Raw genomic sequence first — 17177 nt, 5'->3', positions numbered from 1 at the left:
TGCAAGATGACTTTCTTATGATCGAAAAAGTTACTTTTAGCAGAATTTTGAATTTTAGCATTTTAGAGTAATAAGCGGTTACAAAAAGCTAATTAATCATACTTATATTGGTTGTTTAATCAAGTTAAACAACTAATAATGATCAAACAAGTTAAAATTAACTAATAAGCTAACTATATTACCAAACATGGTCAATATCTACTATACTAATAAGAGCCCAAGAGAGTTAGGCCTATAATGGGTAGAAAAAATGGCGGTCACAGATTTTAATCAAATAAATGGCTCAGATTAATTAAAAGATTGATCAGATTTAAATTTTACACTAAAATTTCCTAAAATACCCGCAAACCGTTACTAATTCCGTTAAAATTTTAAGAATTGCCGTTAGTTCACCGTTAACTTACTCATTGATTTCAATAAAAAAAGGTCTTAGGTTCGAACCTCATCCCAATCAAAGTTGACATAATTAGTACACTATTTTACTCTTATTAAATTATATAAATAATAATTTAGTAGTTACAACAAAAAATAATACATATGCATTTCTTTAATTTAGAATTATGTGTCCACAATGCCTTTATTCAAAAAAAAAAATTATTCATTATCAATCAATTAAATAAGAGAAATAATTTTATTAGTTATATTGTTTTTATTTTTCTTCAATATAAAAATTCTTTATATTCAAATTTATTAATTGATTATATTCGCCTACATTATCCTTACAATGTCTTTATTCAGTGAAAAAAAAATTATTAATTATCAATAAATTAATTAAAAGAAATATTTTCATTAGTTATATTGTCTTTAATTAAAAATTTTTACATTCAAATTCATCAATTGATTATATTCACTACATTATCTATTATCTTTTTTGTGCACTATTTTTCTAATTAAATATCAAAATTATAATGCAAAATAATGCTATATATTTATTTATCAAGTATTTTATTAATACCATGAAAAAATTAAAAAAATATAATTAATAAAGCCAACCATATTAACTACTTGAGAGATTTTGTGACAACGAGAGTATTCAAATCACACAACAAATTGAAGTGAGAACTACCTCGCAATGTCCTTGTTTGACAATCAGCAGTTAGCGGTTAGCGTTAGCGGATTATACTAGCGGATTTGACCATCGAATTTATTTAATTATTAACATTGGGTAGAAAAAATGACCGCCAAATTATTAAATCAAATGAATGGTTCATATTGTTCAGGTTTTAATTTTTTCTTTTAAGATTTTCTAATTTATCCTTAATTATATGATTATCCATTTAACTTTTCCGTTAATTCACCGTTAGTCTAATTCTAATATTAAAGTCTAAAATAGAATTATAACTATACCATTAATCTAATTCTAATATTAAAGTCTTAATATAACTTAACCACAAATCCTAATGTCGGAATCTCCTCAAACAATATTAGTATATATTTAATATTCTATGTCCTAATTTTTATTTGTTCTCCCTTATGTCCCGTATTTGGTTTCAACCATACCTATACAATTATTTTATTGACAATTATAATCAATCTTGACTATATTATCTTGCATTTGAAAACTTAGAATTACCTATTTAACCCGCACGAGCTTAGCTCAATGGTTTAGTGGGTAGTATTTGGGAGAAGAAACAAAGGTTTGAACCTCGGCGGCGGCAGTGTGGGAATTATGTCCAAAGTGGGCAGATTCCTTGTGCGTATCAGCATTTGGCCATGTCTGCTGAACCATTGAGTCACCGTGATTTACAACTTCCCACAATGCTCTGTCGGGTCGGAGTGTGGGGGGCCCTTGGGTTGGGGACTCAACCTTTGGGAGAAGAATTACCTATTTAAATACACAAATTCAACCTTCAATTATCTATGCATGAACAATTTCAATATAATCCTGTCTTAATATACTTTAAAGTACTTAATTAAAAAAAAGCATTGGGTATTATCCCAATCGCGCAATGCGCGTAAAAAAACTAGTCTACTAAATAAAAAGGACTTGTGTTCATAAAGAGACAGTATCACTTTATATTTATAATAGTATGCATTGGTGGGATAATTATATCTGACCATAAAAAAATGTATTTTTTTTTTTTTTGGTACTTAAAAAATGTATTTTTAGTCCATCAATTATTCCGTAATAGTTATTTTAGTTCATAACTTTTTGTTATTATATATATATATATATATATATATATATATATATATATATTTATTGCTTACATTTGCAATTAAGTTGTAGTTTAAGATTAGGTTTAGTAGAGCTTAGGTACAATTAAGTTATAAACTCTGCTTGATAAAACATAATGAATTTAAAATTATAATTTATTTTGAAACGTTATTCTATGTAGTGTTTCAAAATAAGTTGGAATAATGGTCAAATAGACCTCCCAATTACACATCAAAGTGCAATTAGGCCATTCAACTCAAAAAAAAAAAAAAAAAAAAAAAAAAAAAAAAAAAAAAAAAAACAATTGGATCCCTAAACAACACAAAATTATACAATTAAGTCCAAAATGACCTGTTTATCTGAAATTGTGAGTTTTACCGATTTTAAAAATAATTTCAATTTCAAATAAATTAATTAATTAAAAAAAAAACTAAACTAAACCTGCCGGAGACGATTCGTCTCCGGCAGGCTTCATCTCCATGGCCGGGAGACGAAGGTCTTCGTCTCCATAGCCGGAGACGATGGGATGGTCTCCAGCCATGGAGACGAAGAACCTTCGTCTCCATGGCCAGGGAGACCAACCTTCGTCTCCTGGCCATAGAGACGAATCGTCTCCAAAAGTTTTTTTTTTTTTTTTTTTTTTTTTTTTTTTTTTTTTTTTATAAATAATTTTAATTAATTATTTTATTTAAAATTATTTTTAAAATCGGTAACCTACAATTTCATGTAAACAGATTATTTTAGACCTAATTGTATAATTTTGTGTTGTTCAGAGACCCATTGCATTTTTTTGACTTCGATGGCCTAATTGCACTTTAGTATGCAGTTGGGTGAATATTTGACCCTTATTCCAAATATAAGTTAGTAAGTACTAACTTTTAATCTAAGTATGTCAAACAGAGCTTTAATTGTTAGAACGACAAAATTATTAAGTTTGCCAAGCACCTTGTGCTCAGATGACATCTCTGTTGCTTTCCTTGAGGAAAGATCACAAGGTCTAACCCCGATTGTAGGGTATTGATTCTTTGAGCTGCATTAGATTGAAAAAGTATATATAGAACAAATACTACATTGTAATAGAGTCAATAGTACTCAGAAAAATTATTAAGTTCCGTTAGCATTTATTTAATACACAAATATTTTAATAATTTCTTATATTTCTTCCTTATAACCTCTTCAGTTGTGATATGTCAAGATAGAAATCATATTACAGGCAAATTATACCGTGCACCATGGTGCATAATGCATTGTGCGCACTGACACAAAATAACGACGTTTTGTACCTTTTTTTGTGTCTGCTGTTAACTTCTTAAAAAAAATTCTCATGTTTCGAATGTACAGAATTGTATAATAGAATGTACAGAATTGTATAACTGAATACACATAATCTTTTTTGAAAGGATAATACACATAATCTAACATAATACATAATACACATAAACTCTTAACATAATATACATAAACTCTTAACTCCTTAAAAAAATTCTCATGTTTCGAATGTACAGAATTATATAATAGAATGTACAGAATTTTATAATAGAATACACATAATCTTTTTTGAAAGGATAAAAATTCCCTTTTCGAATGTACAGAATTGTATAACATAATGTATAGAATCGTATAACAGAATGTACAGAATTTTATAACAGAATACACATACACTCCATCGCGTCAATTTTTCACACAACTTAATAAAACGACGTCATTTTGAGAGGCGCGAATCGCACATTGCTATGTGCGCTGTGGTGCACGGTATAACGATACAAGCCTTGTCCAAATTGAACATTTTAACAATGATCCGAAATACATATGAATTCAAAACAAAAACTAGAGAATTAAATGAGAGCCAACTAACACCTAAGAGAACAAAGATGATCAAATCAACCCAAAGAGAGTGTCATTTAACAAAAAGCCCAACACCCCAAACATCCAAATGAATCCAAACAGCCCATAAAAAGAGATCCACATACTTAGCTAGTTAGCCTCAACTTATAATAGCTTCAATTTATAATAGCCCAACACCCCCAACATCAATCATTATTGCATGGACCGTGATTCATACAGTTGTGTAAATCACAATCCAAAAACACATAAAGATCATGTTTGGTAAAATAGTCAGTTTATAGGCCAATTTTAGCTTGTTTGACAACTATTAACTTTTTGATTTGTTTAAAAAATCAATATAAGTGTTTGATTAATTAGCTTTTTGAAACTTCAAAATGCTAAAATTTAAAAAGCTGCTCAAAACAACTTTTTCAATTAGCTTTTTGAGAAGAAAATTATACCAAACAACTATCAGCTAACAATTAATTTACCAAACACCTTTCTACAATCAGCTAATGTTATCAACTAGTTATATCCTCTAATTAACCCAATCAACTAACAGCTAACATCCATTTACCAAACAGGACAAAAGTATATTATTCTAACTAATAAAATACATTATTTTAACACATAAAGTACATTATTCTAACTCATAAAATACATCATCTTACCCCAGAAATTTTATTATTCTAACACAAAGTATATTATACATTATTCTAACTCATAAAATACATTATCTTACCTCAAAAATTCTATCATTCTAATACATAAAGTATATTATTCTAACACATAAAGTGCATTACTCTTACACATAAAGTACATTATTCTAACTCATAAAATACATTATCTTATGCCAGAATATTCATTATTTTAACACCCACGTGAAGTAATTTTTTTTTTTAAACATGGAAACGACGTCGTTTTGGATCGTGGTTCACACAACTGTGCGGACCATGGTCCACACAATAATTAGCCCCCCCCCCCCCCCCCCACCCCACCCCACCCAATTTATTAATTCATCAATATCACATTAAGGAGATTTAATTTATTTAAATAAAAAAATTATTAGGACATAATTTTTATCCTTGATTATAATTATCCACAACAATACTCATTTTTACTACTATTTTTATGAGTAAATACCTAAAATGGTCCCTCGACTATAGGTAAATTCACAAATTAGTCATCGACTTTCAATTTCAACCAATTAAGTCCTTAACTTTGCAATTTTGACACGATTTGGTCCTCCATCTATTTGACCATTTGTTGACCGTGATCGACGATCTCCAGAAGAACCTTCAGCTCTTATCGGAGCACGTGGAGGCCTCCAGGTTGACGTTGCACCGGTACGGAAACACGTCGTCTTCTTCGCTCTGGTACGAACTCAACTACATTGAATCCAAAGGGAGGATGAAGAAAGGCGACTGGATTTGGTAGATTGCTTTCGGCAGTGGATTCAAATGTAACATTGCGGTCTGAAAATGCAACTGGAACCTTAAAAACCCGACGATGGACCATGAAATTACATATATATCCTCAAAAATCACAGTCAACAAACGGTCAAATAGATAGAGGACCAAATTGTGTTAAAATTGCAAAGTTAAGGACTTAATTGGTTGAAATTGAAAAAAGTCAAGGACCAATTTGTAAATTTAGCTATAGTCGAGGGACCATTTTGGGTATTTACTCTATTTTTATTACAAGTTGAAAATACTCATTTTATTTATATTAAACATAATCATCTTTACTTTTATATTAATTAACTTTGATTTTAAAAATTGTACTAAATATTTATTTATTTTAATTTTTACTAGTATAGCACCCGTGCATGCACGGATAGCAACATATATTTAATTATATTATTTATCAAATTTAAATAATGTAAATAACTAAATAAATACTCAAAATTTTATATAATATTTTAATTTTTTTTTTTTGGTGAGATAACAATATCTTATTATAATAAAGTATGTATATTACCTAATATCAAATTTTGCTTTATAATGACTTAGTGTTGAGATTAAATAATAAAAAGGACCATATACCCATCACTTCTCAAACTAAAAAAATACCATGGGCATACAAAGAGAACTATACCAAAAATCACAAAGTGACTTTGCTAGACACAAATTTTGAATTTGAAAATTTTAATTAAATGTATTTAGCACAACAAATAATGTATTAGGCTACCCAAAAGTAGTAAAATTTGCATCTACTAAACTATTACACTAAATATAATGTAATATTAGTAAATTCAAGCTATGTGTAGTGTTTAAGGATTCCAAGATAATATATTTCGTTAGTAAATGTAGGTCATGCGTGTTGCTTCCATGGTGGACCAGGGTCACCTTCCATGGTGGATCTTGGTCCAAAATGACATCGTTTTATATCAAATGTTAATTAGTACATCATATTTAATAACATTATTATAGACTATGTTCATAATATTTGTTCTATATGTCCATAGATCAAACCTTAGTGTCAATAAACACAAAACTAAATATACATTATATTTTTATACATCTATAGTGGGTTCATAATACTCATAAAAATAAAGTTTAATGTACATAGACAGTATACTATGAACGCATCATATTTAGTAATATTCATTGCGTGCTATACTCTTAGAAAATTTTAATAGCCAAGGACCAAATGTGATTCATGTATAATAGTCCGTGGACTAAAAATGAAATTTATTCTATATGTCTATAAACATACGTTGTAATGTCCAAAAATCCTAAACTAAATGTAAATCATATGTATTCCATTCATTTTATAGTAGGTTCATAATGTTATTTCTATATGTTAATAAAAACAAAGCTTAATATATATATATATATATATATATATATATATATATATATATATATATATATATATATATATATATTACACTAAAGTAATGATTTTATGTACGTATAGATTTATTTAAAAATAAAAAATAAAAATATATCAATATGGATGTCATTCAAAAGATCTTAATTAGAGCTTTTTAATGATATATATATATATATATATATATATATATATATATATATTGTATATATTAGATTTATTTTTACAAAAAGAAAAAGAAAGAAAAAAACTCAAGTTGAAATTAACATAAAATTACCATATGAAAAGAAAGTGTGATTAATTTTAATTTTAAATGATATTTTTGTCCAAATGATTGATATTTACAAAATGTCCTTAAGTTTTTGGGAAACATATTACCAGGCACTTCTATTATTATTACTAGTTTTTGCCCCGTGCGATGCACGACATAAAATTTAAGTAACTTTATTATTGATAATATTTTTAAAACAATAAAATAAAATATTAATCATGAAATTAAAACTTATTCTGAAATGTATTTTTCTTTAACAATACTAAATTGGTTGTTATATCGAACATCACATATTGTTAGCATATATTATAAAGAATTGTGTTATAACATACCACATGAGATTTAAAAAGTGTACATTAAAATAATTATATATATATATATATATATATATATATATATATATATATATATATATATATATATATATATATATATATATATATATATATATATATACACACACACACACACACACACACATTTTTATAAAAAAAAATTTAAAAATTAGGAAATCAAACAATATACAATAAAAAAAAATTATGAAATTAAATTTTCTTATATATAAAAACATTTATTAATATGATTTGCAATTAAAGCCTATAGTACATATACTTGACAATATATAAATAAAAAATACAGTATCATCATCATACATTGAAACTAACTACGAAAATCTTTTCTTACAACATATACGTACAACATATATAAATCTAAACTAAATATGAAATATTTCATGACATGAAAGAAAAAATAAAACCTGCAATGCTAAGCCCAATAAACATTTAATTATCTATCCATATAACCCAGTTACGTTGCATTTCAGCCCAATACCCAAGCCCATTAACCCAATTATATAACCTCATTACCAAACCCTAATCCATATTTTTTGACGATTGCGCTTCCGTCTACTCTGTTGCGTTCGTCATTCTCTCTAAAATGTTCACTGACTTACGCGAACCTTCTCTGTTTCCGGCGTCTTGACACACTCGATTTTAAATCATCGCACGTCCAAGTAATCCATTGCTAAAAAACTTTTCAGCTAATCTGACCGTAGCTTTTGGCTGTTGTGGAATTGCTTTCTTCCCCAAATGCCGATCTGAAAAATCGGGTGACCGGAGCAAATCTAAAACAAACTAATAAATACAGTATCATCTTCAGGTAAAACTTATTGTTTAAAACGAAATTAAGAAATACATCATATTTTCTAATTACTTAATATCAGTTCAATAATTATTTGTTTAAACTTATTCGTCTCTCCAATATTATTGTTCATGCAACTGATTTAAATTTTAAAAAACTTTTTTTTTTTCAACTTAATAACTGATTTAGTAACTTTTTTTTAAAAAAAATTTTCCCTCTCAAAACTATATTAGAATGAACAATTAAATTGTTGTCGATCAACAAAATTGTAAGAATAAAAAAACAGGTTAATCTTATTTTTTAAAATTGGATACTCTAATTTTTTTTCCAGTAAACAATAAATTAATTTATATAATAAAATGTTAACTTAAAAATACTGGAATGTATTACCTGCTTCATCATTAAATCACAATAATTGTAGATTAACATGTATTGAAAATAGATAAGTATGATGCATTATATACCTTAAAATGATGCAATTTCATTTAATTGGTATTTAATACCTTAAAATGATGCAATTCCATTTAGGCGGGAAATTGATTGGTAAAAAATATTTTGCTATTATATAGAGTAAGATAAGATTATTATTATTATTATTATTATTATTATTATTATTATAATATATATATATATATATATATATATATATATATATATATATATATATATATATATATATATATATATATATATATATATATATAGGGAAGGGATCAGGTGCAGTTGTGCGGTTGGACGCACATTAAGCATTAACTGACGCACTTTAAGTACACAACACACGCACATTAAGCATACAAACAAAACACCTTCAGAACAAAAATTCAGGCACGTTAAGCACAAAATTCATGCATGTTAAGCACAAGCCTCACACATGTTAAACACAAGCCGCACGCATGTTAAGCACATGTCGCACGCACCTTAAGCACAAAACTCAAACACCTTTTAAGTTTCAACAACTACTCACATTAAGCACAAACCCACGCACGTTAAGCACAAAACTCACGCATGTTGCATTGACTTACGCATTTTAAGTACACAACACACGCACATTAAGCACACAAACAAAACACCTTCAGAACACAAACACATGCATGTTAAGAACAAAACTCATGCATGTTAGGCACAAGCCTCACGCATGTTAAGCACAAGCCGCACGTATGTTAAGCACATGCCGCACGCACCTTAAGCACAGAACTCATACACCTTTTAAGTTTCAACAACTACTCACATTAAGCACAAACCCATGCACGTTAAGCACAAAACTCACGCACCGTAAGCACAAATTCCACGCACTTAAGCACAAAACTCACTCACTTAAGTTTTCAACAACAACTCACATTAAGCACAAACCCACGCACATTAAGCACAACCCTCACGCATTTCAAGTACAAAACTGATGCACGTTAAAACCGCACAACTGCACGAAAAACACTTAAATGCACTGGAACTTAATTATATATATATATATATATATATATATATATATATATATATATATATATATATATATATATATATATATATATATATATATAGAGGGAATGGATCAGGTGCATTTGTGCCTTCCCGTGCGGATGTGCAGTGGATTAATGTGCGTGAGATTTGTACTCAATGTGCATGAGATTTGTACTTAATGTGCGTCATGTTAATATGCGTGAGTTTTTTACTTAATGTGCTTGAGTATTGTGTTTAATGTGCGTGAGATTTGTTCTTAATGTGCATGCGTATTTCAGAATTACGAGCTCAGAAGGAGAAGAACAGAAACTCACGCACATTAACGCCCAAGCTTCTTGTTACTTCTTCCTTCAATTTGGCCATGGATTCTGGATTATCAGTTACCTTCAGTGCAGTTGAATGTTTATATAAATGACGCACGCACAGTAAAATTTGCACAGCAGCTAACTGTGGATTTCTGTTGTATTTCCATAATTCTTAACCACCATAGCCCGCCTCCGCATCATTATCATCAAGGAGTGGGCAAATGGCTACTGGGGATGGGGAAGAAGCTGACATCAATATTTTCTGCTGCATTTTACACATTCACGCACATTAAGTACAAATCTCAGGCACATTAAGCACAACACTCACGCACATTGAGTATAAATCTCACGCACATTAATCCACCGCACATCCGCACGCGAAGCATTCAACCGCACGGGAACCTTTCACTATATATATATATATATATATATATATATATATATATATATATATATATATATATATATATATATATATGGAGGGCTTCAAGTGAGAACTCATGTTTAGGTAGGAACATAAGAACTAATCTAAGCCTTTAAATCTCATCCTATCAATGGTTTATATTAATTAATCATTAATAAGGAGACCATTACTATAAGTAATTTCAAGGGATACTAGGGTAATTTTCAGCACCCAACAACTAATAATTAATATTATATTTGAAATTATCCCAAGAATATAGGAAAAGTAGATGATTCAGGACTCTATTCTTTCTGCTATTCCGCGAACGACACCGCTGCGACGTGGACCTCTCCGACCAACGCCTGCGAATCTCTGCCTGACATGTGCATCGTCGGATTTAGGAGAGAAACGTAGCCCACAGGTCATCGCTTCTACTGAAGAACAATGGCAAGTGGCGAAAACCCAGGTAACATTAATATTTGTCCATATATAACTGTGCGTACGTATAATTGGAATTTATTTGAATACATCCATTCATGCTGCTGTGTGAAAGCGCCTACAATTTATTTGAATACATCCATCCATGTGTTTTGTTGACACTCTTGGTAGGGAATGTTCAACAAGAGTGGTCTGTACATATGGCTGCCATCATGTTATGATTCTGTCATTTTTGCTAATTGTCATGTACGTTACGGCACACACCAAATCACGCAAGTGCACAACATTGTCTTGTAACAATCTAGTTTACGTGAATTCATTGGGTCAGTATATTTGGTAGACAGTACGGCTCAAACAACACAATCTAAGTGCACATTCAAATGTTTTCCGTCTTGTTATACACACACTAATTCTGCATATTATGGCACACACTACGTTACGCAAGTGCACACCACCGCCTGTCATATCCACCAGGGTTGTGTGCACCTACGACTTAAGGTAAGTGCACGCACGGTAATCACGAGTATTGAGAGTGGGATGTGTGCATGTACACGTATACGAATGTGTACGCACAAATACCCTTGTGATAGGATGGGGTGTGCATTTATAGGTTGGGGCGTGCATTTAGGCTATAATGTAGGCACATACGGGGTAATGAATGTGCCACACAGGCCATAGGAACCCTGTGTACATGCACACATCCCATTCTCTGAAGTCATGATTTTCGTGTATGCACTTACGGGCTAATGAATGTGTCACACTGACCACAAAAATCCTGAGTGCGTGCACCTTGGTCCGGTTGTTTGTGCCACATTGCTTAACCATATACTAAGTAAATAATGAATTCAATGATTCACAGGTCATGACGGCTCATCAGGGAGTTCATGCGGGTGTTTGATGAATATTTCATCGGGACCAGCGAGGTACTAGACTTCAGAGCGTGAAGAGTCAATGAAGTCTTTGGTTGGGCAGCACTTCTCAAATTCAATAAATACATACATATATGTAGCTCATTCTTAATTAATATGTTTGTGAATGAATAAATGTGAAACAAATTGATTTAGCAGACTACGATGTGCACTTGGGTTATGCTGTGTGTGCCATAATGTGCAATGTTACTCAATATATGACAACATGTAAGACAATATGATGTGATAGACTGCGGTGTGCATTTCGATTAAATTGTATGTGCCATAATGTCCATAAATAATCTGTATATAAATATGTTTAATAATGAAATAAAATAAATAAAATGAATAAAGAAGGGGGAGAAAGGAGAGAAAAAAAAAATCAATTCAGATTTTGACTTTGCATCAATACGAGAATAAACGTGTACCTATTAGTTGTTAAGTGTTTGTACTTAAAATAAGAATTGTGTGCACATCGTGGATTTGATACTAAAAAAGCATAACACTATCAGTTTGTGCATGTATGCATTGCAATGTGTGCATGTGTGGGCCTAGCGTAAGGACTTGTTCGTACGCAAGTGTACATTTGTTTTTAACTGTGTGTGTTAGTAATATGAATAAATGTATTTATTTTATTATATAGTTTTGTATATGTGGTAGAGACTTAGTCTGATTAGATATAGCCTATAGAGTAGGAGTGTTGTGTATAGGACTCTGATTCTCTGTCTGAGTGGAATTGAATTGGTTCTCGCATTCCATAATCTAATCTGGTATCAGAAGCCGAAGGTTCGTTCCACTTTTCCTTCGTTCACCATACACTATCCCCGCATCCGATGGCATCTTCATCCAGCGAACGCACCATCACCACCGCCTCCAGTGGCTGTCAATTCCCTCACGGCGGCTCACCATTTCGTGTCCACACGACTCACAATGCGGAATTATCTCTTTTGGCGCACACAGTTAGTGTCTTTCCTCCGCGGCCAAGGCCTGTTAGGCTACATCGACGGTTGTATCCCGTGTCCTCTGGCGACCGTCGTCGTCTCCTCCACCGGCGACTCCAGTACAACGACAACAACAACCACGGCCAATCCGACCTATGAAGCATGGATCCAGCAGGATCAAGCGATACTCTCCACGATCGTCTCCTCCTTATCCGACGAGGTTATGCACCTCGGTTTCGGCAATGAGACATCTCGGGAGGTCTGGGAAGCGATCGCGGCGACATGCGCCTCCTCCACTTGCGCTCGCTGCCTGAGTCTCCTCAGGCAGTTTCAGACGCTTTGACAAGGCCCCGGATCTCCAGCTGAGTACCTGGGTAAGTGCCAGATGATCGCTGAAGCGTTGTCTCTCGCCGGCAGACCTCTTTCGCCGGACGAGCAAATCCTGTACGTTCTCCGGGGGCTCAGACCGGAGTTCCGTACGATGGCTTACTCCCTCACCGCGTCTGGCGCAACGGTCTCGCTCTCTCAGCTCTCTGATTTCCTCCAAGCGCAGGAATTCATCCACGAGGATGATTTCGCCGTTGCAGACACCGCGGTTGGCAGCAGCTCCCCGGCGGCGTTTTATGCTGGACGTGGTCGCCATGGCAATGATCACACGTCGGGGCGTCACTCCGGTGGTAGGGGTGGCCGGCAGAACAGGGGCAGAAACAATCAGGGCCGGCAAAGTAGAGGTGGCGGTTTGAGATGTCAGATATGTCGCGCGCATGGACACACGGCCGTGTACTGTTATAAACGGTATACTGAACGGCCGGCCGGTCACACCAACGTCGCGGTTTTCAGCGAGAATGCGGCAAACATGACGTCTGATGTGTGGTTTCCGGATACCGGGGCTACATCCCACGCAACTCCGGATGAACAGATGATAGGCCACTCTGAAGCTTACACTGGCGGAGACATTTTTAAAATCGGAAATGGTACAGGTTTGGGTGTTTCACGTATAGGCCATACCGTAATCCCATCTCGGTCAAAAAGTTTGTCAATGTCACAAATATTACATGTTCCTAATTTAACGTTACCATTATTGTCAGTTTATCGCTTTACTAACGACAACGATGTGTACTTTGAATTTCACAAAAATTTGTTTCTTGTGAAGGATTGCAACACTCGGGAGGTTCTTCTTAAGGGTTTCACATCCGGCGGCCTATACAAGTTATTGGTCCCATCATCTCCGTGTGCCTTTCTAACCGCTCGTGCATCTTCCGAGGTGTGGCATCAACGTCTAGGTCACCCCCACAATCAAGCTCTAAAACGCGCCTTAAAACACTGTCCCGTCACTACAAATAAAGCCAGTTTGTCAAAATTGTGGACCGCGTGTCAGCTCGGGAAGTCAGCTCGCTTTCCGTTAGATAGAGTTTCTAGCACTAGCAATAATATTTTAGACTTGTTATATACGGACATTTGGGGTCCGTCTCCTGTAATTAGTGCTACTGGCTACCGTTATTTCGTCTTATTTGTAGATGACCATTCGCGTTATTGCTGGTTTTACCCATTACGGTTAAAATTAGATATATATATATAATTTTTTATTTGTTCCGGGTGATGGTAGAACGACGGTTTTCGCGTTCTATCAAAGCCATACAGTCTGATTTAGGGGGTGAGTATCGTCGTCTTCATAAAGTGTTCGAAAATCTAGGCATTACACACAGACAATCGTGTGCCTATACCCATGAACAAAACGGGCGTGTTGAACGTCGGAATAGACATATAGTCGAAACCGGCTTAGCCCTTCTAGCCGAAAGCTCAACCCCACAAATTTACTGGGATTATGCTTTCGAAACAGCTACCTACTTAATCAACTGCCTATCATCCTCCGCTATAAACTACGAAAGTCCTCACTATCGTGTCTATAAAACACAACCTCCGTACACTTTCTTTCATGTTTTCGGGTGTCGCTGTTACCCATATCTTCGGCCTTACAATCGGCACAAGATAGAGTATCGGTCAACACCCTGTGTCTTCCTAGGTTACCCAGTCTCTTTTAGGGGATATCGGTGTATGGATCCTATCACGGGGAAGATCTTTATCTGCCGCCATGTTCGGTTTGATGAATCGATTTTCCCTTTTGCTCTACAGGCATCTAGTCAAACTCCTGTGAGTTCTACTACAACACCTTGGGGAGCCGGGCCAGTTTTAGTTGCCACTCAATCTACACCTCTAACCATGGAGTTACCTACGCCTCAAGAGACAGGTCCACCGGCCATAATTGCTCCACCAGAAACTTGTGTTGCCACGAGACCTCCAGCTATGTCTCGTAGGGGCCAGGGACGGGGCAAGCCTCATGTCCCACATACTATGCGTACTCGGCACAAAACACAAGGTCAGGATGAAGAGTTTTATGCTCTTACTGCGACCGCTGATCCGACCTGCTACTCCCAAGCTGTGGGTCATCCACAATGGCGAGATGCAATGGATCAAGAATTCAATGCCCTGTTGCATAACAACACCTGGGAGCTTATCCCGGCTACACCCAAAATGAACATCATCGGCTGCAAATGGGTCTTTCGCACCAAACGCAAAGCTGATGGTTCAATGGAGCGCTACAAAGCACGTTTAGTAGCCAAAGGGTTCAATCAGGTGGCGGGTGAAGATTTCTTTGACACCTTCAGTCCAGTAGTCAAGCCGACTACTGTCCGCATACTTTTTTCTCTTGCTGTTTCTAACAGGTGGACTCTACGGCAGCTGGATGTTCACAACGCCTTCTTGAATGGACACCTCGTTGAAACCGTGTATATGAAACAGCCACCAGGGTATGAGGACCCAGCTAGGCCAAATCATGTGTGTCATCTGCAACGGTCTCTGTACGGACTGAAACAAGCACCGCGTGCGTGGTTTAAACGACTCCATGATTTTTTGATCTCCACAGGGTTCTTGGCATCCAAAACAGATGTCTCACTTTTTCATTACACCTCTGGAGACTCACGGGTTTTCTTACTTGTCTACGTCGACGACATAATAATGATGGGGAATGATACGGGCTTGGTTACCAGCTTGCTCCGCCGTTTAGCCACAACTTTCAAGATTCGGGACTTAGGGACACCGAGCTTCTTCTTAGGGATTGAGACTCTCCCGGATGGGGATAGTCTACTTCTCTCTCAGCGCCGGTATATGCAGGATATACTATCTCGCTCTGGCATGACGGATTGCAAGGCATTGGCTACACCAGCTTCAGTTACCAAATCAGCAACTCCGTCCACTGATCCGTTTGAGAACCCTACACAGTACCGTCGCATTGTTGGGGCTTTGCAGTACCTCACCATTACTCGACCAGATCTTGCATACTCAGTTAACAGGTTGTGTCAGTTTATGCACTCTTCCACAGATGAGCATTGGAGTCTTCTTAAGAGGGTTCTTCGGTATGTCAAGGGGACTCAGGACTACGGTCTACGCCTTCGTCCGTCAGCTACTACTGATTTGCATGCCTACTCGGACTCCGACTGGGCTGGTTGTCCGATTGATCGGAAATCTACCAGTGGATATGCAGTCTTTCTTGGGGACAACCTGGTTTCTTGGGTTTCTCGCAAGCAGCGCACAGTGGCAAGATCGTCGACAAAACAGAGTACAAGGGCCTGGCAGATGTTGCGGCCAGGTCACTTGGGTTATCTCTTTGCTACGTGAACTTGGACTCCACACGGGCAAGCCAGCTACACTGTGGTGTGACAATCTGGGAGCCACATATTTAGCAGCTAATCCAGTTTTCCACGCTCGAACGAAGCATGTTGAGATCGATTACCACTTTGTTCGGGATAAAGTCACATCCGGGGAATTTATTGTCAATTTTGTTTCAACAAAGGAGCAGCTGGCTGATATCTTTACCAAACCACTACCAGGACCGCGTTTCCAGTTACTTCGAGGCAAGCTCAATGTTGTCACCCTCCAACCTTGTGCTTGAGGGGGTGTGTTAGTAATATGAATAAATGTATTTATTTTATTATATAGTTTTGTATATGTGGTAGAGACTTAGTTTGATTAGATATAGCCTATAGAGTAGGAGTGTTGTGTATAGGATTCTGATTCTCTGTCTGAGTGAAATTGAATTGGTTCTCGCATTCCATAATCTAATCGTGTGCCCTTGCGATAAGAAGGGTGTGCACATAAACCTGGACAGTGTGCACTTGGGTTGAATTGTGTGTGTCAAAATGTTCAATAATCATGACAAAATCAATTCACGGAAAAGAGCTTGATGTGCACTTGGGCTGAACTGTATGTGTCGTAATGTGCAATAATACTGACAGAACGGATCCACGAAAACCATCTTGATGTTATAGACTACAGTGTGCACTCGGGTTAAACTGTAAGTGACATGATGTGAAAAACGAGTGTGTATGAAAAGACATAGAAGAAGTATATATGTGTGCACTTGGGTTGAACTGTGTGTGCCATATTGTACAGTAATACTAGAGACGGTAAATATGTTACTAGAGAACATAATCGATATGTAA

General features: G+C 35.0%; 1 protein-coding gene across 1 annotated transcript; it reads left to right on the top strand.

The window, feature by feature from the left end:
- Window positions 1–13063: 13063 nt before the first annotated feature.
- On the top strand, window positions 13064–14237 carry LOC109153919. Its single transcript, XM_019301814.1, has 3 exons — window positions 13064–13658; window positions 13767–13942; window positions 14196–14237. Exons 1-3 carry the CDS (start codon window positions 13064–13066, stop codon window positions 14235–14237), a joined length of 813 nt encoding a protein of 270 aa, XP_019157359.1.
- Window positions 14238–17177: the final 2940 nt, after the last annotated feature.

This window comes from Ipomoea nil, unplaced genomic scaffold (genome assembly GCF_001879475.1).
Source record: "Ipomoea nil cultivar Tokyo-kokei standard unplaced genomic scaffold, Asagao_1.1 scaffold2565, whole genome shotgun sequence".
Classification (NCBI taxonomy): Eukaryota; Viridiplantae; Streptophyta; class Magnoliopsida; order Solanales; family Convolvulaceae; genus Ipomoea; species Ipomoea nil.
The sequence above is the reverse complement of the archived record's forward strand: the minus strand, read 5'-3'. Positions and strand labels throughout refer to the sequence as shown.